The sequence below is a fragment of the Taudactylus pleione genome, unplaced genomic scaffold (assembly GCF_031769625.1).
Source record: "Taudactylus pleione unplaced genomic scaffold, aTauple2 ptg001289l, whole genome shotgun sequence".
Classification (NCBI taxonomy): domain Eukaryota; kingdom Metazoa; phylum Chordata; class Amphibia; order Anura; family Myobatrachidae; genus Taudactylus; species Taudactylus pleione.
This window is the reverse complement of record NW_028285689.1, coordinates 715,230-742,988: the sequence shown is the minus strand read 5'-3', so window position 1 is coordinate 742,988 and position 27,759 is coordinate 715,230. Positions and strand designations below refer to the sequence as shown.

Genomic DNA, 27,759 nt, shown 5'->3' with positions numbered 1-27,759 from the left:
CCCCCATTTATAGGTACTAGTGCCCTGAGTAATCACTGCCCCCCATTTATAGGTACTAGTGCCCTGAGTAATCACTGTCCCGCATTTATAGGTACTAGTGCCTGAGTAATCACTGCCCCCCATTTATAGGTACTAGTGCCCTGAGTAATCACTGTCCCCCATTTATAGGTACTAGTGCCTGAGTAATCACTGCCCCCCATTTATATATACTAGTGCCCTGAGTAATCACTGCCCCCCCATTTATAGATACTAGTGGCTGTGTAATCACTGCCCCCCCATTTATAGGTACTAGTGCCCTGAGTAATCACTGCCCCCCCATTTATAGGTACTAGTGCCCTGAAAAAAACCCTGACCCCCATTTATATTCACTAGTGTTCAGATTAAACTCTATCCCCATTTATAGGTACTAGTGCCCTGAGTAACCTGTGGTCCCCATTTATCTATAGTGCCCTGAGTAACCTGTGACCCCCATTTATCTATAGTGCCCTGAGTAACCTGTGATCCCCATTTATCTATAGTGCCCTGAGTAACCTGTGACCCCCGGTTATCTATAGTGCCCTGAGTAACCTGTGACCCCCGGTTATCTATAGTGCCTGGAGTAACCTGTGACCCCCATTTATCTATAGTGTCCTGAGTAATCTGTGACCCCCGGTTATCTATAGTGCCTGGAGTAACCTGTGACCCCCATTTATCTATAGTGCCCTGAGTAACCTGTGAACCCCATTTATCTATAGTTCCCTGAGTAACCTGTGACCCCCGGTTATCTATAGTGCCCTGAGTAACCTGTGACCCCCGGTTATCTATAGTGCCCTGAGTAACCTGTGACCCCCGGTTATCTATAGTGCCCTGAGTAACCTGTGACCCCCGGTTATCTATAGTGCCCTGAGTAACCTGTGACCTCCATTTATCTATAGTTCCCTGAGTAACCTGTGACCCCCGGTTATCTATAGTGCCCTGAGTAACCTGTGACCCCCGGTTATCTATAGTGCCCGGAGTAATTTCTTTCTCCCATTTATCCTCACTAGTACCATGACAGAAGTGACTTTGCTGTGCTGTAAGTGACTGTGGAATGATTAATGATATTTTTCATTGCTAATATATGCTGTATATTGTAGATTTATATAAATAATATCTAATATTTCCATTAGGGATTTAGGAGCTCATTCAGACCCGCTCGCTCTGAATGTGCGCTTTTTTTTGTTTTTGTTTTTTTATCTTTGGCCGCTCGTAAAGCTGTGGGTGACCCCCACAGCTTGTGTGAGTGGTCTGGAGACTGTCGCGATAATTGCGACCATTGGCCTTGCTAATAGAGCAGGAAGTCCACTACTAACATCACTAGTGATGTCAGTTGGTCCTCCTACAAACGCCAGGCGTTCCTAAGGGAGCGCATGTGTTTGTGCAGCCACCCCCCCTACACGCCCACAGATCGGGGCGAGCTGTCAATCAACATCGACAGCCGCTCCGCCTTGTTGCGAGCTCCGTAGCGACTGAACTTCAGTACGGTCGTGAATCAGCTCCTTAGTCAGATGACTAAATACCTAATACCTGAGTTTTATTCTCCAGGTGACCAGTCTATGTTAATTATTATATTATTGGGATTGTATAATTATTAGGACGGAGCATAGAATGTGACCTGGCACAGGGTACGGAGTGTGGGGTGTGACTGGGTTCAGGGTATGAAGTATGGGGTGTGACAGGGTATGGATTGTGGGTTGTGACCAGGGTACGGAGTGAGGGTGTGACTGGGTTCCGGGTACGGACTGAAGGGTGTGACTGGGTTCCGGGTACAGAGTGCAGGATGTGTCAAGGAATGGAGCAAGGGGTATCACAGGGTACGGAGTGTGGTATGGTACCCGGCACAGGGTACGGAGTGTGACAGGGAACAGGGTACGGAGTGTGGGTTGTGACCGGGCACAGGGTACGGAGTGTGGGGAGTAACCGGGCACAGGATACAGAGTGTGGAGTGTGGCCAGGTACGGGGTACGGAGTGTGGTATGGTACTGGGCACAAGGTACGGAGTGTGGGGAGTAACCGGGTACAAGGTACGGAGTGTGGGGTGTGACCGGGTACAGGGTACGGAATGTGGGGTGTGACCGGGTACAGGGTATGGAGCGTGACCGGGTACAGGGTACATAATGTGGGGTGTGACCGCGTACAAGGTATGGAGTGTGACCGGGTACAGGGTACGGAATGTGGGGTGTGACCGGGTACAAGGTATGGAGTGTGACCGGGTACAGAGTACGGAATGTGGGGTGTGACCGGGTACAAGGTATGGAGTGTGACCGGGTACTTGGCACAGAGTGTGGGGTGTGACCGTGGACAGGGTACAGTCAGGAGTGTGGGGTGTGACCGGGTATGGAGTGTGGAGTGTTGGGTGTGACCGGGTACAGGGTATGGAGTGTGACCGGGTACAGGGTACGGAATGTGGGGTGTGACCGGGTACAGGGTATGGAGTGTGACCAGGTACAGGGTACGGAATGTGGGGTGTGACCGGGTACAAGGTATGGAGTGTGACCGGGTACAGAGTACGGAATGTGGGGTGTGACCGGGTACAAGGTATGGAGTGTGACCGGGTACCTGGCACAGAGTGTGGGGTGTGACCGGGGACAGGGTATGGAGTGTGACCGGGTACAGGGTACGGAATGTGGGGTGTGACCGGGTACAAGGTATGGAGTGTGACCGGGTACTGGGTAGAGTGTGGGGTGTGACCGGGTACAAGGTATGGAGTGTGACCGGGTACTGGGTAGAGTGTGGGGTGTGACCGGGGACAGGGTATGGAGTGTGGGGTGTGACCGGGTACAGGGTATGGAGTGTGGGGTGTGACCGGGTACAGAGTATGGAGTGTTGGGTGTGACCGGGTACAGGGTATGGAGTGTGGGGTGTGACCGGGTATGGAGTGTGGAGTGTTGGGTGTGACCGGGTACAAGGTATGGAGTGTGACCGGGTACAGGGTACAGAATGTGGGGTGTGACCGGGTATAGGGTATGGAGTGTGACCGGGTACAGGGTACGGAATGTGGGGTGTGACCGGGTACAAGGTATGGAGTGTGACCGGGTACTGGGTAGAGTGTGGGGTGTGACCGGGGACAGGGTATGGAGTGTGGGGTGTGACCGGGTACAGGGTATGGAGTGTGGGGTGTGACCGGGTACAGAGTAAGGAGTGTTGGGTGTGACCGGGTACAGGGTATGGAGTGTGTGGTGTGACCGGGTACAGGGTATGGAGTGTGGGGTGTGACCGGGTGTGGGGTGTGGAGTGTTGGGTGTGACCGGGTACAGGGTACGGAGTGTTGGGTGTGACCGGGTACAGGATACGGAGTGTTGGGTGTGACTGAGTACAGGGTACGGAGTGTTGGGTGTGACCGGGTACAGGGTACGGGGTATTGGGTGTGACCGGGTACAGGGTATGGAGTGTTGGGTGTGACCGGGTATGGGGTGTGGGGTGTGGAGTGGTGGGTGTGACCGGGTACAGGGTACGGGGTGTGGGGTGTGGAGTGTTGGGTGTGACCGGGTACGGGGTGTGGAGTGTTGGGTGTGACCGGGTACAGGGTACGGAGTGCGGGGTGTGACCGGGTACGGGGTGTGGGGTGTGGAGTGGTGGGTGTGACCGGGTACAGGGTACTGGGTGTTGGGTGTGACCGGTTATGGAGTACTGAGTGTTGGGTGTGACCGGGTACAGGGTACTGGGTGTTGGGTGTGACCGGGTACAGGGTACTGGGTGTTGGGTGTGACCGGTTATGGAGTGTTGGGTGTGACCGGGTACAGGGTACTGGGTGTTGGGTGTGACCGGTTATGGAGTGTGCGGTTTTCTAGTTTCTTAAACAGTATTTTGTGTTTGTTTTTATTTCCTAGACTACTACACTGATTGGTCTGCTAAAGACAGCCCGCCTCCTGCGCTTGGTGCGAGTGGCGCGTAAGTTGGACCGTTACTCAGAGTATGGGGCAGCTGTCTTGTTCCTGCTGATGTGCACCTTCGCCCTCATAGCTCATTGGCTAGCCTGCATCTGGTACGCGATTGGACACATGGAACACTATGATCAGGAGTATCGACCAATCGGCTGGTTGTACTCACTTGGCACGCAAATCATGAAACCCTACAACAACAGCAACAGCAAATCCGGCCCAACCATCAATGACAAATACGTCACCGCCCTGTACTTCACCTTCAGCAGCCTGACCAGCGTGGGCTTCGGGAACGTGTCCCCTAACACTAACTCTGAGAAGATCTTCTCCATCTGCGTCATGCTGATTGGATGTGAGTATGGCGCCAGGATTGCCCTCCATCATTACTGCTGCTAGATTGAAGCTCCATAATACATCTGCGGGATATTTGTAGGGTGTTTGGGGAATAAGCCACTAATATGTAATGATAAATAGGTCCCTAAATGTCACAGATGGCAACAGAAAAGCTAACTGGAAATATCGGGTGTCACACTGACCAGATCCCTGATTGAGGTGCACTGCCGCCCTCTGATGGGCAGAATAGGGATGGCCATCGGTGGGGTGCCCAATGATGGTTACCATCGATGGGCCCAACAGCGATTTCCATCGATGGCACACAAACCATCTTTGGTGGACCATCACTGGTTTGCGCCCCCTCAATTGCCACCACTGCTTGGGGATGCCGGGCTGCAAGCCAGTCAAAAATGGGGCGGGGCTTAGTGGACAATGGGGGCGGGGCTTAGCTCCATCCTTTAAAGACAGAGAAAAATATAATCGGCTCCCAGTCACCCATCGATGTCACAGAACCATTGGTCCATCGGCCAGCCACCATCAAAGTTTTGGTAAAATTGATGGACGGTGGCCATCCCTAGGGCAGAGCGCGTCAGTGTGGACCTCAGTAGTGGATTAGTGATAGGGAGCCGCCTTGCTAAACCCATCCAGCAAACTTCTTATTTCACTAAAATATTTTGATAATGTGGATTCTTTAGCTGATCCATCAGTGGGCGTGATTCAGCTTGGATCGCAGTTGCTAATATGCACGCAATCAGCTGATTGTTGCGTTCTGTGCGTGCGCATACAGCGCAGAGTGTGAGCCAGCCACTGCGATTGGGACTGTGATCACAGTGTGAATGCAGACCCATCTGAGAGGAAGTGCCGTTTGTGGATGGTGACGGGGTGGTGGTCGAGGAAACGCAGATGTGCCAATTCGTTGGAACACCGTTGCAGGGGCGTGCATAAGTTAGCCACTGCAATGCCATACGCTGCCTGAGGCCTGATTGCGTGTGATGAGGTTAGTAATTCCTGAGTAAGGTCAGAGCCTGTGTAAATGTGTGAGAGGCTGTGATGGTACTCCATGTTACTGATGGTATCTCAGTCTTGTGTAATCACTGCGTGTGATGAGGTTAGTAATTCCTGAGTAAGGTCAGAGCCTGTGTAAGTGTGTGTGAGGCTGTGACGGTACTCCATGTTACTGATGGGCTCTCAGTCTTGCTAAGTATTACGGATGTGTGTAAGGTATCCTTATTTACACAATAAGGCCCAACGTTTCCCCTAGTAACAGAACACGGTATATTTACCATGTACACAATGAGGCCCAGCGTTTCCCCTAGTAACAACACACTGTATATTTACCATGTACACAATGAGGCCCAGCGTTTCCCCTAGTAACAGAATACGGTATATTTACCATGTACACAATGAGGCCCAGCATTTCCCCTAGTAACAACACACGGTATATTTACCATGTTCACAATGAGACCCAGCGTTTCCCCTAGTAACAAAACACGGTATATTTACCATGTACACAATGAGACCCAGCGTTTCCCCTAGTAACAGAATACGGTATATTTACCATGTACACAATAAGGCCCAACGTTTCCCCTAGTAACAGAACACGGTATATTTACCATGTACACAATGAGGCCCAGCGTTTCCCCTAGTAACAACACACTGTATATTTACCATGTACACAATGAGGCCCAGCGTTTCCCCTAGTAACAGAATACGGTATATTTACCATGTTCACAATGAGACCCAGCGTTTCCCCTAGTAACAACACACGGTATATTTACCATGTTCACAATGAGGCCAGCGTTTCCCCTAGTAACAGGACACGATATATTTACCATGTACACAATGAGGCCCAGCGTTTTCCCTAGTAACAACACACGGTATAATTACCATGTACACAATGAGTCCCAGCGTTTCCCCTAGTAACAGAACACGGTATATTTACCATGTACACAATGAGGCCCAGCGTTTCCCTTAGTAACAGAATACGGTATATTTACCATGTACACAATGAGACCCAGCGTTTCCCCTAGTAACAGAATACGGAATAATTACCATGTACACAATGAGGCCCAGCGTTTCCCCTAGTAACAGGACACGGTATATTTACCATGTACACAATGAGGCCCAGCGTTTCCCTTAGTAACAGAATACGGTATATTTACCATGTACACAATGAGGCCCAGCGTTTCCCCTAGTAACAGAATACGGTATATTTACCATGTACACAATGAGACCCAGCGTTTCCCCTAGTAACAGAATACGGTATATTTACCATGTACACAATGAGACCCAGCATTTCCCCTAGTAACAACACACGGTATATTTACCATGTTCACAATGAGACCCAGCGTTTCCCCTAGTAACAGAACACGGTATATTTACCATGTTCACAATGAGGCCAGCGTTTCCCCTAGTAACAGGACACGATATATTTACCATGTACACAATGAGGCCCAGCGTTTCCCCTAGTAACAACACACGGTATAATTACCATGTACACAATGAGTCCCAGCGTTTCCCCTAGTAACAGAACACAGTATATTTACCATGTACACGATGAGGCCCAGCGTTTCCCCTAGTAACAACACACGGTATATTTACCATGTACACAATGAGGCCCAGCATTTCCCCTAGTAACAACACACGGTATATTTACCATGTACACAATGAGACCCAGCGTTTCCCCTAGTAACAACACACGGTATATTTACCATGTTCACAATGAGGCCAGCGTTTCCCCTAGTAACAGGACACGATATATTTACCATGTACACAATGAGGACCAGCGTTTCCCCTAGTAATAACACACGGTATAATTACCATGTACACAATGAGTCCCAGCATTTCCCCTAGTAACAGAACACAGTATATTTACCATGTACACAATGAGTCCCAGCATTTCCCCTAGTAACAGAACACAGTATATTTACCATGTACACAATGAGGCCCAGCGTTTCCCCTAGTAATAACACACGGTATATTTACCATGTACACAATGAGGCCCAGCGTTTCCCCTAGTAACAACAACACACTGTATATTTACCATGTACACAATGAGGCCCAGCGTTTCCCCTAGTAATAACACACGGTATATTTAACATGTACACAATGAGGCCCAGCGTTTCCCCTAGTAACAACACACTGTATATTTACCATGTACACAATGAGGCCCAGCGTTTCCCCTAGTAACAGGACACGGTATATTTACCATGTACACAATGAGGCCCAGCGTTTCCCCTAGTAACAGAACACGGTATATCTACCATGTACACAATGAGGCCCAGCGTTTCCCCTAGTAATAACACACGGTATATTTACCATGTACACAATGAGACCCAGCGTTTCCCCTAGTAACAACACACGGTATATTTACCATGTACACAATGAGGCCCAGCGTTTCCCCTAGTAACAGAACACGGTATAATTACCATGTACACAATGAGGCCCAGCGTTTCCCCTAGTAACATCACACGGTATATTTACCATGTACACAATGAGGCCCAGCGTTTCCCCTAGTAACAACACACTGTATATTTACCATGTACACAATGATGCCCAGCGTTTCCCCTAGTAACAACACACGGTATAATTACCATGTACACAATGAGGCCCAGCGTTTCCCCTAGTAACAGAACACGGTATATTTACCATGTACACAATGAGGCCCAGCGTTTCCCCTAGTAACAGAACACGGTATATTTACCATGTACACAATGAGTCCCAGCGTTTCCCCTAGTAACAGGACACGGTATATTTACCATGTACACAATGAGACCCAGCGTATCCCCTAGTAACAGGACACGGTATATTTACCATGTACACAATGAGGCCCAGCGTTTCCCCTAGTAACAACACACGGTATATTTACCATGTACACAATGAGGCCCAGCGTTTCCCCTAGCAACAGGACACGGTATATTTACCATGTACACAATGAGGCCCAGCGTTTCCCCTAGTAACAACACACGGTATAATTACCATGTACACAATGAGGCCAGCGTTTCCCCTAGTAAAAACACACGGTATATTTACCATGTACACAATGAGGCCCAGCGTTTCCCCTAGTAACAACACACTGTATATTTACCATGTACACAATGAGGCCCAGCGTTTCCCCTAGTAACAGGGCACGGTATATTTACCATGTACACAATGAGGCCCAGCGTTTCCCCTAGTAACAGAACACAGTATATTTACCATGTACACAATGAGACCCAGCATTTTCCCCTAGTAACAGGACACGGTATATTTACCATGTACACAATGAGGCCCAGCGTTTCCCCTAGTAACAACACACGGTATAATTACCATGTACACAATGAGGCCCAGCGTTTCCCCTAGTAACAGGGCACGGTATATTTACCATGTACACAATGAGGCCCAGCGTTTCCCCTAGTAACAGAACACAGTATATTTACCATGTACACAATGAGGCCCAGCGTTTCCCCTAGTAACAACACACGGTATATTTACCATGTACACAATGAGGCCCAGCGTTTCCCCTAGCAACAGGACACGGTATATTTACCATGTACACAATGAGGCCCAGCGTTTCCCCTAGTAACAACACACGGTATAATTACCATGTACACAATGAGGCCAGCGTTTCCCCTAGTAAAAACACACGGTATATTTACCATGTACACAATGAGGCCCAGCGTTTCCCCTAGTAACAACACACTGTATATTTACCATGTACACAATGAGGCCCAGCGTTTCCCCTAGTAACAGGGCACGGTATATTTACCATGTACACAATGAGGCCCAGCGTTTCCCCTAGTAACAGAACACAGTATATTTACCATGTACACAATGAGACCCAGCATTTTCCCCTAGTAACAGGACACGGTATATTTACCATGTACACAATGAGGCCCAGCGTTTCCCCTAGTAACAACACACGGTATAATTACCATGTACACAATGAGGCCCAGCGTTTCCCCTAGTAACAGGGCACGGTATATTTACCATGTACACAATGAGGCCCAGCGTTTCCCCTAGTAACAGAACACAGTATATTTACCATGTACACAATGAGACCCAGCATTTTCCCCTAGTAACAGGACACGGTATATTTACCATGTACACAATGAGGCCCAGCGTTTCCCTTAGTAACAGAATACGGTATATTTACCATGTACACAATGAGGCCCAGCGTTTCCCCTAGTAACAGAACACGGTATATTTACCATGTACACAATGAGACCCAGCGTTTCCCCTAGTAACAGAATACGGTATATTTACCATGTACACAATGAGACCCAGCGTTTCCCCTAGTAACAACACACGGTATATTTACCATGTACACAATGAGGCCCAGCGTTTCCCCTAGTAACAACACACGGTATAATTACCATGTACACAATGAGGCCAGCGTTTCCCCTAGTAAAAACACACGGTATATTTACCATGTACACAATGAGGCCCAGCGTTTCCCCTAGTAACAACACACTGTATATTTACCATGTACACAATGAGGCCCAGCGTTTCCCCTAGTAACAGGGCACGGTATATTTACCATGTACACAATGAGGCCCAGCGTTTCCCCTAGTAACAGAACACAGTATATTTACCATGTACACAATGAGACCCAGCATTTTCCCCTAGTAACAGGACACGGTATATTTACCATGTACACAATGAGGCCCAGCGTTTCCCCTAGTAACAACACACGGTATAATTACCATGTACACAATGAGGCCCAGCGTTTCCCCTAGTAACAGGGCACGGTATATTTACCATGTACACAATGAGGCCCAGCGTTTCCCCTAGTAACAGAACACAGTATATTTACCATGTACACAATGAGACCCAGCATTTTCCCCTAGTAACAGGACACGGTATATTTACCATGTACACAATGAGGCCCAGCGTTTCCCTTAGTAACAGAATACGGTATATTTACCATGTACACAATGAGGCCCAGCGTTTCCCCTAGTAACAGAACACGGTATATTTACCATGTACACAATGAGACCCAGCGTTTCCCCTAGTAACAGAATACGGTATATTTACCATGTACACAATGAGACCCAGCGTTTCCCCTAGTAACAACACACGGTATATTTACCATGTACACAATGAGGCCCAGCGTTTCCCCTAGTAACAGAATACGGTATATTTACCATGTACACAATGAGGCCCAGCATTTCCCCTAGTAACAACACACGGTATATTTACCATGTTCACAATGAGACCCAGCGTTTCCCCTAGTAACAACACACGGTATATTTACCATGTTCACAATGAGGCCAGCGTTTCCCCTAGTAACAGGACACGATATATTTACCATGCACACAATGAGGCCCAGCGTTTTCCCTAGTAACAACACACGGTATAATTACCATGTACACAATGAGTCCCAGCGTTTCCCCTAGTAACAGAACACAGTATATTTACCATGTACACAATGAGGCCCAGAGTTTCCCCTAGTAACAACAACACACTGTATATTTACCATGTACACAATGAGGCCCAGCGTTTCCCCTAGTAACAACACATGGTATATTTACCATGTACACAATGAGGCCCAGCGTTTCCCCTAGTAACAGAACACGGTATATTTACCATGTACACAATGAGGCCCAGCGTTTCCCAGAGTAACAACACACTGTATATTTACCATGTACACAATGAGGCCCAGCGTTTCCCCTAGTAACAGGACACGGTATATTTACCATGTACACAATGAGGCCAGCGTTTCCCCTAGTAACAGAACACGGTATATTTACCATGTACACAATGAGGCCAGCGTATCCCCTAGTAACAGAACACGGTATATTTACCATGTACACAATGAGGCCCAGCGTTTCCCCTAGTAACAGAACACGGTATATTTACCATGTACACAATGAGGCCCAACGTTTCCCCTAGTAACAGGACACGGTATATTTACCATGTACACAATGAGGCCCAGCGTTTCCCCTAGTAACAGAACACGGTATATTTACCATGTACACAATGAGGCCAGCGTTTCCCCTAGTAACAACACACGGTATATTTTTACCATGTACACAATGAGACCCAGCGTTTCCCCTAGTAACAACACACGGTATATTTACCATGTACACAATGAGGCCCAGCGTTTCCCGTAGTAACAGAACACGGTATAATTACCATGTACACAATGAGGCCCAGCGTTTCCCCTAGTAACAACACACGGTATATTTAACATGTACACAATGAGGCCCAGCGTTTCCCCTAGTAACAACACACTGTATATTTACCATGTACACAATGATGCCCAGCGTTTCCCCTAGTAACAACACACGGTATAATTACCATGTACACAATGAGGCCAGGCGTTTCCCCTAGTAACAGAACACGGTATATTTACCATGTACACAATGAGACCCAGCGTTTCCCCTAGTAACAGAACACTGTATATTTACCATGTACACAATGAGGCCCAGCGTTTCCCCTAGTAACAGAACACGGTATATTTACCATGTACACAATGAGACCCAGCGTTTCCCCTAGTAACAGGACACAGTATATTTACCATGTACACAATGAGACCCAGCGTTTCCCCTAGTAACAGGACACGGTATATTTACCATGTACACAATGAGGCCCAGCATTTCCCCTAGTAACAACACACGGTATATTTACCATGTACACAATGAGGCCCAGCGTTTCCCCTAGTAACTGAACACGGTATAATTACCATGTACACAATGAGGCCCAGCGTTTCCCCTAGTAACAACACACGGTATAATTACCATGTACACAATGAGGCCAGCGTTTCCCCTAGTAACAACACACGGTATATTTACCATGTACACAATGAGGCCCAGCGTTTCCCCTAGTAACAACACACTGTATATTTACCATGTACACAATGAGGCCCAGCGTTTCCCCTAGTAACAGGACAGGGTATATTTACCATGTACACAATGAGGCCCAGCGTTTCCCCTAGTAACAACACACGGTATAATTACCATGTACACAATGAGGCCCAGCGTTTCCCCTAGTAACAACACACGGTATATTTACCATGTACACAATGAGGCCCAGCCTTTCCCCTAGTAACAACAACACACTGTATATTTACCATGTACACAATGAGGCCCAGCGTTTCCCCTAGTAACAACACACTGTATATTTACCATGTACACAATGAGGCCCAGCGTTTCCCCTAGTAACAGAACACTGTAAATTTACCATGTACACAATGAGGCCCAGCGTTTCCCCTAGTAACAACACACGGTATATTTACCATGTACACAATGAGGCCCAGCGTTTCCCCTAGTAACAACAACACACTGTATATTTACCATGTACACAATGAGGCCCAGCGTTTCCCCTAGTAACAACACACTGTATATTTACCATGTACACAATGAGGCCCAGCGTTTCCCCTAGTAACAGAACACTGTAAATTTACCATGTACACAATGAGGCCCAGCGTTTCCCCTATTAACAAGACACGGTTTATTTACCATGTACACAATGAGACCAAGCGTTTCCCCTAGTAACAACACACGGTATATTTACCATGTACACAATGAGGCCCAGCGTTTCCCCTAGTAACAGAACACAGTATATTTACCATGTACACAATGAGACCCAGCGTTTCCCCTAGTAACAACACACGGTATATTTACCATGTACACAATGAGGCCCAGCGTTTCCCCTAGTAACAGGACACGGTATATTTACCATGTACACAATGAGGCCCAGCGTTTCCCCTAGTAACAACACACGGTATATTTACCATGTACACAATGAGGCCAGCGTTTCCCCTAGTAACAGAACACGGTATAATTACCATGTACACAATGAGGCCCAGCGTTTCCCCTAGTAACAGAACTTGGTATATTTACCATGTACACAATGAGGCGCAGCGTTTCCCCTAGTAACAGAGCACGGTATAATTACCATGTACACAATGAGGCCCAGCGTTTCCCCTAGTAACAGAGCACGGTATAATTACCATGTACACAATGAGGCCCAGCGTTTCCCCTAGTAACAACACACGGTATAATTACCATGTACACAATGAGACCCAGCGTTTCCCCTAGTAACAGAACACGGTATAATTATCATGTACACAATGAGGCCCAGCGTTTCCCCTAGTAACAGAACACGGTATATTTACCATGTACACAATGAGGCCCAGCGTTTCCCCTACTAAAAACACACGGTATATTTACCATGTACACAATGAGGCCCAGCGTTTCCCCTAGTAACAACACACGGTATAATTACCATGTACACAATGAGGCCAGCGTTTCCCCTAGTAACAGAATACGGTATATTTACCATGTACACAATGAGGCCAGCGTTTCCCCTAGTAACAGAATACGGTATATTTACCATGTACACAATGAGGCCCAGCGTTTCCCCTAGTAACAGAATACGGTATATTTACCATGTACACAATGAGGCCCAGCGTTTCCCCTAGTAACAGAACATGGTATAATTACCATGTACACAATGAGGCCCAGCGTTTCCCCTAGTAACAGAACACGGTATAATTACCATGTACACAATGAGGCCCAGCGTTTCCCCTAGTAACAACACACAGTATATTTACCATGTACACAATGAGGCCCAGCGTTTCCCCTAGTTACAGAATACGGTATAATTACCATGTATACAATGAGGCCCAGCGTTTCCCCTAGTAACAGAACACGGTTTAATTACCATGTACACAATGAGGCCCAGCGTTTCCCCTAGTAACAGAATACGGTATAATTACCATGTACACAATGAGGCCCAGCGTTTCCCCTAGTAACAGGACACGGTATATTTACCATGTACACAATGAGGCCAGCGTTTCCCCTAGTAACAACACACGGTATATTTACCATGTAAACAATGAGGCCCAGCGTTTCCCCTAGTAACAGAAAACGGTATAATTACCATGTACACAATGAGGCCCAGCGTTTCCCCTAGTAACAGAATACGGTATAATTACCATGTACACAATGAGGCCCAGCGTTTCCCCTAGTAACAGAATACGGTATAATTACCATGTACACAATGAGGCCCAGCGTTTCCCCAAGTAACAACACACGGTATATTTACCATGTACACAATGAGGCCCAGCGTTTCCCCTAGTAACAACACACGGTATATTTACCATGTACACAATGAGGCCCAGCGTTTCCCCTAGTAACAACACACGGTATATTTACCATGTACACAATGAGGCCAGCGTTTCCCCTAGTAACAACACACGGTATATTTACCATGTACACAATGAGGCCCAGCGTTTCCCCTAGTAACAACACACGGTATATTTACCATGTACACAATGAGGCCCAGCGTTTCCCCTAGTAACAACACACGGTATATTTACCATGTACACAATGAGGCCAGCGTTTCCCCTAGTAACAACACACGGTATATTTACCAGTACACAATGAGGCCCAGCGTTTCCCCTAGTAACAGAACACAGTATATTTACCATGTACACAATGAGGCCCAGCGTTTCCCTTAGTAACAGAATACGGTATATTTACCATGTGCACAATGAGACCCAGCGTTTCCCCTAGTAACAGAATACGGAATAATTACCATGTACACAATGAGGCCCAGCGTTTCCCCTAGTAACAGGACACGGTATATTTACCATGTACACAATGAGGCCCAGCGTTTCCCTTAGTAACAGAATACGGTATATTTACCATGTACACAATGAGGCCCAGCGTTTCCCCTAGTAACAGAATACGGTATATTTACCATGTACACAATGAGACCCAGCGTTTCCCCTAGTAACAGAATACGGTATATTTACCATGTACACAATGAGACCCAGCGTTTCCCCTAGTAACAACACACGGTATATTTACCATGTACACAATGAGGCCCAGCGTTTCCCCTAGTAACAGAATACGGTATATTTACCATGTACACAATGAGGCCCAGCATTTCCCCTAGTAACAACACACGGTATATTTACCATGTTCACAATGAGACCCAGCGTTTCCCCTAGTAACAGAACACGGTATATTTACCATGTTCACAATGAGGCCAGCGTTTCCCCTAGTAACAGGACACGATATATTTACCATGTACACAATGAGGCCCAGCGTTTCCCCTAGTAACAACACACGGTATAATTACCATGTACACAATGAGTCCCAGCGTTTCCCCTAGTAACAGAACACAGTATATTTACCATGTACACAATGAGGCCCAGCGTTTCCCCTAGTAACAACACACGGTATATTTACCATGTACACAATGAGGCCCAGCATTTCCCCTAGTAACAACACACGGTATATTTACCATGTACACAATGAGACCCAGCGTTTCCCCTAGTAACAACACACGGTATAATTACCATGTACACAATGAGGACCAGCGTTTCCCCTAGTAACAACACACGGTATATTTACCATGTTCACAATGAGGCCAGCGTTTCCCCTAGTAACAGGACACGATATATTTACCATGTACACAATGAGGACCAGCGTTTCCCCTAGTAATAACACACGGTATAATTACCATGTACACAATGAGTCCCAGCATTTCCCCTAGTAACAGAACACAGTATATTTACCATGTACACAATGAGTCCCAGCATTTCCCCTAGTAACAGAACACAGTATATTTACCATGTACACAATGAGGCCCAGCGTTTCCCCTAGTAATAACACACGGTATATTTAACATGTACACAATGAGGCCCAGCGTTTCCCCTAGTAACAACACACTGTATATTTACCATGTACACAATGAGGCCCAGCGTTTCCCCTAGTAACAGGACGCGGTATATTTACCATGTACACAATGAGGCCCAGCGTTTCCCCTAGTAACATCACACTGTATATTTACCATGTACACAATGAGGCCCAGCGTTTCCCCTAGTAACAACACACTGTATATTTACCATGTACACAATGATGCCCAGCGTTTCCCCTAGTAACAACACACGGTATAATTACCATGTACACAATGAGGCCCAGCGTTTCCCCTAGTAACAGAACACGGTATATTTACCATGTACACAATGAGGCCCAGCGTTTCCCCTAGTAACAGAACACGGTATATTTACCATGTACACAATGAGTCCCAGCGTTTCCCCTAGTAACAGGACACGGTATATTTACCATGTACACAATGAGGCCCAGCGTATCCCCTAGTAACAGGACACGGTATATTTACCATGTACACAATGAGGCCCAGCGTTTCCCCTAGTAACAACACACGGTATATTTACCATGTACACAATGAGGCCCAGCGTTTCCCCTAGCAACAGAACACGGTATAATTACCATGTACACAATGAGGCCCAGCGTTTCCCCTAGTAACAACACACGGTATAATTACCATGTACACAATGAGGCCAGCGTTTCCCCTAGTAAAAACACACGGTATATTTACCATGTACACAATGAGGCCCAGCGTTTCCCCTAGTAACAACACACTGTATATTTACCATGTACACAATGAGGCCCAGCGTTTCCCCTAGTAACAGGGCACGGTATATTTACCATGTACACAATGAGGCCCAGCGTTTCCCCTAGTAACAGAACACAGTATATTTACCATGTACACAATGAGACCCAGCATTTTCCCCTAGTAACAGGACACGGTATATTTACCATGTACACAATGAGGCCCAGCGTTTCCCCTAGTAACAACACACGGTATAATTACCATGTACACAATGAGGCCCAGCGTTTCCCCTAGTAACAAGTTAACAACACACGGTATATTTACCATGTACACAATGAGGCCCAGCGTTTCCCTTAGTAACAGAATACGGTATATTTACCATGTACACAATGAGGCCCAGCGTTTCCCCTAGTAACAGAACACGGTATATTTACCATGTACACAATGAGACCCAGCGTTTCCCCTAGTAACAGAATACGGTATATTTACCATGTACACAATGAGACCCAGCGTTTCCCCTAGTAACAACACACGGTATATTTACCATGTACACAATGAGTCCCAGCGTTTCCCCTAGTAACAGAATACGGTATATTTACCATGTACACAATGAGGCCCAGCATTTCCCCTAGTAACAACACACGGTATATTTACCATGTTCACAATGAGGCCAGCGTTTCCCCTAGTAACAGGACACGATATATTTACCATGCACACAATGAGGCCCAGCGTTTTCCCTAGTAACAACACACGGTATAATTACCATGTACACAATGAGGCCCAGCGTTTCCCCTAGTAACAACAACACACTGTATATTTACCATGTACACAATGAGGCCCAGCGGTTCCCCTAGTAACAACACACGGTATATTTACCATGTACACAATGAGGCCCAGCGTTTCCCCTAGTAACAGAACACGGTATATTTACCATGTACACAATGAGGCCCAGCATTTCCCAGAGTAACAACACACTGTATATTTACCATGTACACAATGAGTCCCAGCGTTTCCCCTAGTAACAGGACACGGTATATTTACCATGTACACAATGAGGCCAGCGTTTCCCCTAGTAACAGAACACGGTATATTTACCATGTACACAATGAGGCCAGCGTATCCCCTAGTAACAGAACACGGTATATTTACCATGTACACAATGAGGCCCAGCGTTTCCCCTAGTAACAGAACACGGTATATTTACCATGTACACAATGAGGCCCAACGTTTCCCCTAGTAACAGGACACGGTATATTTACCATGTACACAATGAGGCCCAGCGTTTCCCCTAGTAACAGAACACGGTATATTTACCATGTACACAATGAGGCCAGCGTTTCCCCTAGTAACAACACACGGTATATTTACCATGTACACAATGAGACCCAGCGTTTCCCCTAGTAACAACACACGGTATATTTACCATGTACACAATGAGGCCCAGCGTTTCCCGTAGTAACAGAACACGGTATAATTACCATGTACACAATGAGGCCCAGCGTTTCCCCTAGTAACAACACACGGTATATTTAACATGTACACAATGAGGCCCAGCGTTTCCCCTAGTAACAACACACTGTATATTTACCATGTACACAATGATGCCCAGCGTTTCCCCTAGTAACAACACACGGTATAATTACCATGTACACAATGAGGCCCAGCGTTTCCCCTAGTAACAGAACACTGTATATTTACCATGTACACAATGAGGCCCAGCGTTTCCCCTAGTAACAGAACACGGTATATTTACCATGTACACAATGAGACCCAGCGTTTCCCCTAGTAACAGGACACAGTATATTTACCATGTACACAATGAGACCCAGCGTTTCCCCTAGTAACAGGACACGGTATATTTACCATGTACACAATGAGGCCCAGCATTTCCCCTAGTAACAACACACGGTATATTTACCATGTACACAATGAGGCCCAGCGTTTCCCCTAGTAACAGAACACGGTATAATTACCATGTACACAATGAGGCCCAGCGTTTCCCCTAGTAACAACACACGGTATAATTACCATGTACACAATGAGGCCAGCGTTTCCCCTAGTAACAACACACGGTATATTTACCATGTACACAATGAGGCCCAGCGTTTCCCCTAGTAACAACACACTGTATATTTACCATGTACACAATGAGGCCCAGCGTTTCCCCTAGTAACAACACACGGTATAATTACCATGTACACAATGAGGCCCAGCGTTTCCCCTAGTAACAACACACGGTATATTTACCATGTACACAATGAGGCCCAGCGTTTCCCCTAGTAACAACAACACACTGTATATTTACCATGTACACAATGAGGCCCAGCGTTTCCCCTAGTAACAACACACTGTATATTTACCATGTACACAATGAGGCCCAGCGTTTCCCCTAGTAACAGAACACTGTAAATTTACCATGTACACAATGAGTCCCAGCATTTCCCCTAGTAACAGAACACAGTATATTTACCATGTACACAATGAGGCCCAGCGTTTCCCCTAGTAATAACACACGGTATATTTACCATGTACACAATGAGGCCCAGCGTTTCCCCTAGTAACAACAACACACTGTATATTTACCATGTACACAATGAGGCCCAGCGTTTCCCCTAGTAATAACACACGGTATATTTAACATGTACACAATGAGGCCCAGCGTTTCCCCTAGTAACAACACACTGTATATTTACCATGTACACAATGAGGCCCAGCGTTTCCCCTAGTAACAGGACACGGTATATTTACCATGTACACAATGAGGCCCAGCGTTTCCCCTAGTAACAGAACACGGTATATCTACCATGTACACAATGAGGCCCAGCGTTTCCCCTAGTAATAACACACGGTATATTTACCATGTACACAATGAGACCCAGCGTTTCCCCTAGTAACAACACACGGTATATTTACCATGTACACAATGAGGCCCAGCGTTTCCCCTAGTAACAGAACACGGTATAATTACCATGTACACAATGAGGCCCAGCGTTTCCCCTAGTAACATCACACGGTATATTTACCATGTACACAATGAGGCCCAGCGTTTCCCCTAGTAACAACACACTGTATATTTACCATGTACACAATGATGCCCAGCGTTTCCCCTAGTAACAACACACGGTATAATTACCATGTACACAATGAGGCCCAGCGTTTCCCCTAGTAACAGAACACGGTATATTTACCATGTACACAATGAGGCCCAGCGTTTCCCCTAGTAACAGAACACGGTATATTTACCATGTACACAATGAGTCCCAGCGTTTCCCCTAGTAACAGGACACGGTATATTTACCATGTACACAATGAGACCCAGCGTATCCCCTAGTAACAGGACACGGTATATTTACCATGTACACAATGTGGCCCAGCGTTTCCCCTAGTAACAACACACGGTATATTTACCATGTACACAATGAGGCCCAGCGTTTCCCCTAGCAACAGAACACGGTATAATTACCATGTACACAATGAGGCCCAGCGTTTCCCCTAGTAACAACACACGGTATAATTACCATGTACACAATGAGGCCAGCGTTTCCCCTAGTAAAAACACACGGTATATTTACCATGTACACAATGAGGCCCAGCGTTTCCCCTAGTAACAACACACTGTATATTTACCATGTACACAATGAGGCCCAGCGTTTCCCCTAGTAACAGGGCACGGTATATTTACCATGTACACAATGAGGCCCAGCGTTTCCCCTAGTAACAGAACACAGTATATTTACCATGTACACAATGAGACCCAGCATTTTCCCCTAGTAACAGGACACGGTATATTTACCATGTACACAATGAGGCCCAGCGTTTCCCCTAGTAACAACACACGGTATAATTACCATGTACACAATGAGGCCCAGCGTTTCCCCTAGTAACAAGTTAACAACACACGGTATATTTACCATGTACACAATGAGGCCCAGCGTTTCCCTTAGTAACAGAATACGGTATATTTACCATGTACACAATGAGGCCCAGCGTTTCCCCTAGTAACAGAACACGGTATATTTACCATGTACACAATGAGGCCCAGCGTTTCCCCTAGTAACAGAATACGGTATATTTACCATGTACACAATGAGGCCCAGCATTTCCCCTAGTAACAACACACGGTATATTTACCATGTTCACAATGAGATCCAGCGTTTCCCCTAGTAACAACACACGGTATATTTACCATGTTCACAATGAGGCCAGCGTTTCCCCTAGTAACAGGACACGATATATTTACCATGCACACAATGAGGCCCAGCGTTTTCCCTAGTAACAACACACGGTATAATTACCATGTACACAATGAGTCCCAGCGTTTCCCCTAGTAACAGAACACAGTATATTTACCATGTACACAATGAGGCCCAGCGTTTCCCCTAGTAACAACAACACACTGTATATTTACCATGTACACAATGAGGCCCAGCGGTTCCCCTAGTAACAACACACGGTATATTTACCATGTACACAATGAGGCCCAGCGTTTCCCCTAGTAACAGAACACGGTATATTTACCATGTACACAATGAGGCCCAGCATTTCCCAGAGTAACAACACACTGTATATTTACCATGTACACAATGAGGCCCAGCGTTTCCCCTAGTAACAGGACACGGTATATTTACCATGTACACAATGAGGCCAGCGTTTCCCCTAGTAACAGAACACGGTATATTTACCATGTACACAATGAGGCCAGCGTATCCCCTAGTAACAGAACACGGTATATTTACCATGTACACAATGAGGCCCAGCGTTTCCCCTAGTAACAGAACACGGTATATTTACCATGTACACAATGAGGCCCAACGTTTCCCCTAGTAACAGGACACGGTATATTTACCATGTACACAATGAGGCCCAGCGTTTCCCCTAGTAACAGAACACGGTATATTTACCATGTACACAATGAGGCCAGCGTTTCCCCTAGTAACAACACACGGTATATTTACCATGTACACAATGAGACCCAGCGTTTCCCCTAGTAACAACACACAGTATATTTACCATGTACACAATGAGGCCCAGCGTTTCCCGTAGTAACAGAACACGGTATAATTACCATGTACACAATGAGGCCCAGCGTTTCCCCTAGTAACAACACACGGTATATTTAACATGTACACAATGAGGCCCAGCGTTTCCCCTAGTAACAACACACTGTATATTTACCATGTACACAATGATGCCCAGCGTTTCCCCTAGTAACAACACACGGTATAATTACCATGTACACAATGAGGCCCAGCGTTTCCCCTAGTAAGAGAACACTGTATATTTACCATGTACACAATGAGGCCCAGCGTTTCCCCTAGTAACAGAACACGGTATATTTACCATGTACACAATGAGACCCAGCGTTTCCCCTAGTAACAGGACACAGTATATTTACCATGTACACAATGAGACCCAGCGTTTCCCCTAGTAACAGGACACGGTATATTTACCATGTACACAATGAGGCCCAGCATTTCCCCTAGTAACAGGACACGGTATATTTACCATGTACACAATGAGGCCCAGCATTTCCCCTAGTAACAACACACGGTATATTTACCATGTACACAATGAGGCCCAGCGTTTCCCCTAGTAACAGAACACGGTATAATTACCATGTACACAATGAGGCCCAGCGTTTCCCCTAGTAACAACACACAGTATAATTACCATGTACACAATGAGGCCAGCGTTTCCCCGAGTAACAACACACGGTATATTTACCATGTACACAATGAGGCCCAGCGTTTCCCCTAGTAATAACACACTGTATATTTACCATGTACACAATGAGGCCCAGCGTTTCCCCTAGTAACAGGACAGGGTATATTTACCATGTACACAATGAGGCCCAGCGTTTCCCCTAGTAACAACACACGGTATAATTACCATGTACACAATGAGGCCCAGCGTTTCCCCTAGTAACAACACACGGTATATTTACCATGTACACAATGAGGCCCAGCGTTTCCCCTAGTAACAACAACACACTGTATATTTACCATGTACACAATGAGGCCCAGCGTTTCCCCTAGTAACAACACACTGTATATTTACCATGTACACAATGAGGCCCAGCGTTTCCCCTAGTAACAGAACACTGTAAATTTACCATGTACACAATGAGGCCCAGCGTTTCCCCTAGTAACAACACACGGTATATTTACCATGTACACAATGAGGCCCAGCGTTTCCGCTAGTAACAACAACACACTGTATATTTACCATGTACAAAATGAGGCCCAGCGTTTCCCCTAGTAACAACACACTGTATATTTACCATGTACACAATGAGGCCCAGCGTTTCCCCTAGTAACAAGACACGGTTTATTTACCATGTACACAATGAGACCAAGCGTTTCCCCTAGTAACAACACACGGTATATTTACCATGTACACAATGAGGCCCAGCGTTTCCCCTAGTAACAGAACACAGTATATTTACCATGTACACAATGAGACCCAGCGTTTCCCCTAGTAACAACACACGGTATATTTACCATGTACACAATGAGCCCCAGCGTTTCCCCTAGTAACAACAACACACTGTATATTTACCATGTACACAATGAGGCCCAGCGTTTCCCCTAGTAACAACACACTGTATATTTACCATGTACACAATGAGGCCCAGCGTTTCCCCTAGTAACAAGACACGGTTTATTTACCATGTACACAATGAGACCAAGCGTTTCCCCTAGTAACAACACACGGTATATTTACCATGTACACAATGAGGCCCAGCGTTTCCCCTAGTAACAGAACACAGTATATTTACCATGTACACAATGAGACCCAGCGTTTCCCCTAGTAACAACACACGGTATATTTACCATGTACACAATGAGGCCCAGCGTTTCCCCTAGTAACAACACACGGTATATTTACCATGTACACAATGAGGCCAGCGTTTCCCCTAGTAACAGAACACGGTATAATTACCATGTACACAATGAGGCCCAGCATTTCCCCTAGTAACAGAACTCGGTATATTTACCATGTACACAATGAGGCGCAGCGTTTCCCCTAGTAACAGAGCACGGTATAATTACCATGTACACAATGAGGCCCAGCGTTTCCCCTAGTAACAGAGCACGGTATAATTACCATGTACACAATGAGGCCCAGCGTTTCCCCTAGTAACAACACACGGTATAATTACCATGTACACAATGAGACCCAGCGTTTCCCCTAGTAACAGAACACGGTATAATTATCATGTACACAATGAGGCCCAGCGTTTCCCCTAGTAACAGAACACGGTATATTTACCATGTACACAATGAGGCCCAGCGTTTCCCCTACTAAAAACACACGGTATATTTACCATGTACACAATGAGGCCCAGCGTTTCCCCTAGTAACAACACACGGTATAATTACCATGTACACAATGAGGCCAGCGTTTCCCCTAGTAACAGAATACGGTATATTTACCATGTACACAATGAGGCCAGCGTTTCCCCTAGTAACAGAATACGGTATATTTACCATGTACACAATGAGGCCCAGCGTTTCCCCTAGTAACAGGACACGGTATATTTACCATGTACACAATGAGGCCCAGCGTTTCCCCTAGTAACAGAACACGGTATAATTACCATGTACACAATGAGGCCCAGCGTTTCCCCTAGTAACAACACACAGTATATTTACCATGTACACAATGAGGCCCAGCGTTTCCCCTAGTTACAGAATACGGTATAATTACCATGTATACAATGAGGCCCAGCGTTTCCCCTAGTAACAGAACACGGTATAATTACCATGTACACAATGAGGCCCAGCGTTTCCCCTAGTAACAGAATACGGTATAATTACCATGTACACAATGAGGCCCAGCGTTTCCCCTAGTAACAGGACACGGTATATTTACCATGTACACAATGAGGCCAGCGTTTCCCCTAGTAATAACACACGGTATATTTACCATGTAAACAATGAGGCCCAGCGTTTCCCCTAGTAACAGAAAACGGTATAATTACCATGTACACAATGAGGCCCAGCGTTTCCCCTAGTAACAGAATACGGTATAATTACCATGTACACAATGAGGCCCAGCGTTTCCCCTAGTAACAGAATACGGTATAATTACCATTTACACAATGAGGCCCAGCGTTTCCCCAAGTAACAACACACGGTATATTTACCATGTACACAATGAGGCCCAGCGTTTCCCCTAGTAACAACACACGGTATATTTACCATGTACACAATGAGGCCAGCGTTTCCCCTAGTAACAGAACACGGTATATTTACCATGTACACAATGAGACCAAGCGTTTCCCCTAGTAACAACACACGGTATATTTACCATGTACACAATGAGGCCCAGCGTTTCCCCTAGTAACAACACACGGTATATTTACCATGTACACAATGAGGCCCAGCGTTTCCCCTAGTAACAACACACGGTATATTTACCATGTACACAATGAGGCCAGCGTTTCCCCTAGTAACAACACACGGTATATTTACCAGTACACAATGAGGCCCAGCGTTTCCCCTAGTAACAGAACACAGTATATTTACCATGTATACAATGAGGCCCAGCGTTTCCCCTAGTAACAACACACGGTATATTTACCATGTACACAATGAGGCCCAGCGTTTCCCCTAGTAACAATACACGGTATATTTACCATGTACACAATGAGACCCAGCGTTTCCCTTAGTAACAGAATATGGTATAATTACCATGTACACAATGAGGCCCAGCGTTTCCCCTAGTAACAGAACACAGTATATTTACCATGTATACAATTAGGCCCAGCGTTTCCCCTAGTAACAGACCACGGTATATTTACCATGTAGACAATGAGGCCCAGCGTTTCCCCTAGTAACAGAACACAGTATATTTACCATGTACACAATGAGGCCCAGCGTTTCCCCTAGTAACAGAACACGGTATAAATACCATGTATACAATGAGGCCCAGCGTTTCCTCTAGTAACAGGACACGGTATATTTACCATGTACACAATGAGGCCCAGCGTTTCCCCTAGTAACAGAACACGGTATATTTACCATGTACACAATGAGGCCCAGCGTTTCCCCTAGTAACAACACACGGTATATTTACCATGTACACAATGAGGCCCAGCGTTTCCCCTAGTAACAACACACGGTATATTTACCATGTACACAATGAGGCGCAGCGTTTCCCCTAGTAACAACACACTGTATAATTACCATGTACACAATGAGGCCCAGCGTTTCCCCTAGTAACAGGACACGGTATATTTACCATGTACACAATGAGGCCCAGCGTTTCCCCTAGTAACAGGACACGGTATATTTACCATGTACACAATGAGGCCCAGCGTTTCCCCTAGTAACAGAACACGGTATATTTACCATGTACACAATGAGGCCCAGCGTTTCCCTTAGTAACAGAACACGGTATAATTACCATGTACACAATGAGGCCCAGCGTTTCCCCTAGTAACAGGACACGGTATATTTACCATGTACACAATGAGGCCCAGCGTTTCCCTTAGTAACAGAATACGGTATAATTACCATGTACACAATGAGGCCCAGCGTTTCCCCTAGTAACAGAACACGGTATAATTACCATGTACACAATGAGACCCAGCGTTTCCCCTAGTAACAGAAAACGGTATATTTACCATGTACACAATGAGGCCCAGCGTTTCCCCTAGTAACAGGACACGGTATATTTACCATGTACACAATGAGGCCCAGCATTTCCCCTAGTAACAGAACACGGTATAATTACCATGTACACAATGAGGCCCAGTGTTTCCCCTAGTAACAGAACACGGTATATTTGCCATGTACACAATGAGGCCCAGCGTTTCCCCTAGTAACAGAACACGGTATATTTACCATGTACACAATGAGGCCCAGCGTTTCCCCTAGTAACAGAACACACAGTATATTTACCATGTACACAATGAGACCCAGCGTTTCCCCTAGTAACAGGACACGGTATATTTACCATGTACACAGTGAGGCCCAGCGTTTCCCCTAGTAACAGAACACGGTATATTTACCATGTACACAATGAGGCCCAGCGTTTCCCCTAGTAACACGGTATATTTACCATGTACACAATGAGGCCCAGCGTTTCCCCTAGTAACAGAACACAGTATATTTACCATGTACACAATGAGGCCCAGCGTTTCCCCTAGTAACAACACACGGTATATTTACCATGTACACAATGAGCCCCAGCGTTTCCCCTAGTAACAACACACGGTATATTTACCATGTACACAATGAGGCCAGCGTTTCCCCTAGTAACAGAATACGGTATATTTACCATGTACACAATGAGGCCCAGCGTTTCCCCTAGTAACAGGACACGGTATATTTACCATGTACACAATGAGGCCCAGCGTTTCCCCTAGTAACAGAACATGGTATAATTACCATGTACACAATGAGGCCCAGCGTTTCCCCTAGTAACAGAACACGGTATAATTACCATGTACACAATGAGGCCCAGCGTTTCCCCTAGTAACAACACACAGTATATTTACCATGTACACAATGAGGCCCAGCGTTTCCCCTAGTTACAGAATACGGTATAATTACCATGTATACAATGAGGCCCAGCGTTTCCCCTAGTAACAGAACACGGTATAATTACCATGTACACAATGAGGCCCAGCGTTTCCCCTAGTAACAGAATACGGTATAATTACCATGTACACAATGAGGCCCAGCGTTTCCCCTAGTAACAGGACACGGTATATTTACCATGTACACAATGAGGCCAGCGTTTCCCCTAGTAACAACACACGGTATATTTACCATGTAAACAATGAGGCCCAGCGTTTCCCCTAGTAACAGAAAACGGTATAATTACCATGTACACAATGAGGCCCAGCGTTTCCCCTAGTAACAGAATACGGTATAATTACCATGTACACAATGAGGCCCAGCGTTTCCCCTAGTAACAGAATACGGTATAATTACCATGTACACAATGAGGCCCAGCGTTTCCCCAAGTAACAACACACGGTATATTTACCATGTACACAATGAGGCCCAGCGTTTCCCCTAGTAACAACACACGGTATATTTACCATGTACACAATGAGGCCCAGCGTTTCCCCTAGTAACAGAACACGGTATATTTACCATGTACACAATGAGGCCAGCGTTTCCCCTAGTAACAGAACACGGTATATTTACCATGTACACAA

The 27,759-nt window shown here is 45.9% G+C and overlaps 1 protein-coding gene across 1 annotated transcript in view; it reads left to right on the top strand.

Annotated features, from left to right (window-relative positions):
- The window catches only part of KCNH2 (potassium voltage-gated channel subfamily H member 2), a 192,364-nt gene that overhangs the window by 76,994 nt on the left and 87,611 nt on the right, over positions 1–27,759 (top strand). Inside the window, exon 3 of the mRNA XM_088462931.1 lies at positions 3,849–4,251. Within this exon, the coding sequence (XP_088319057.1) occupies positions 3,849–4,251 (403 nt within the window). The remainder of the gene's footprint in view (positions 1–3,848; positions 4,252–27,759) is intronic.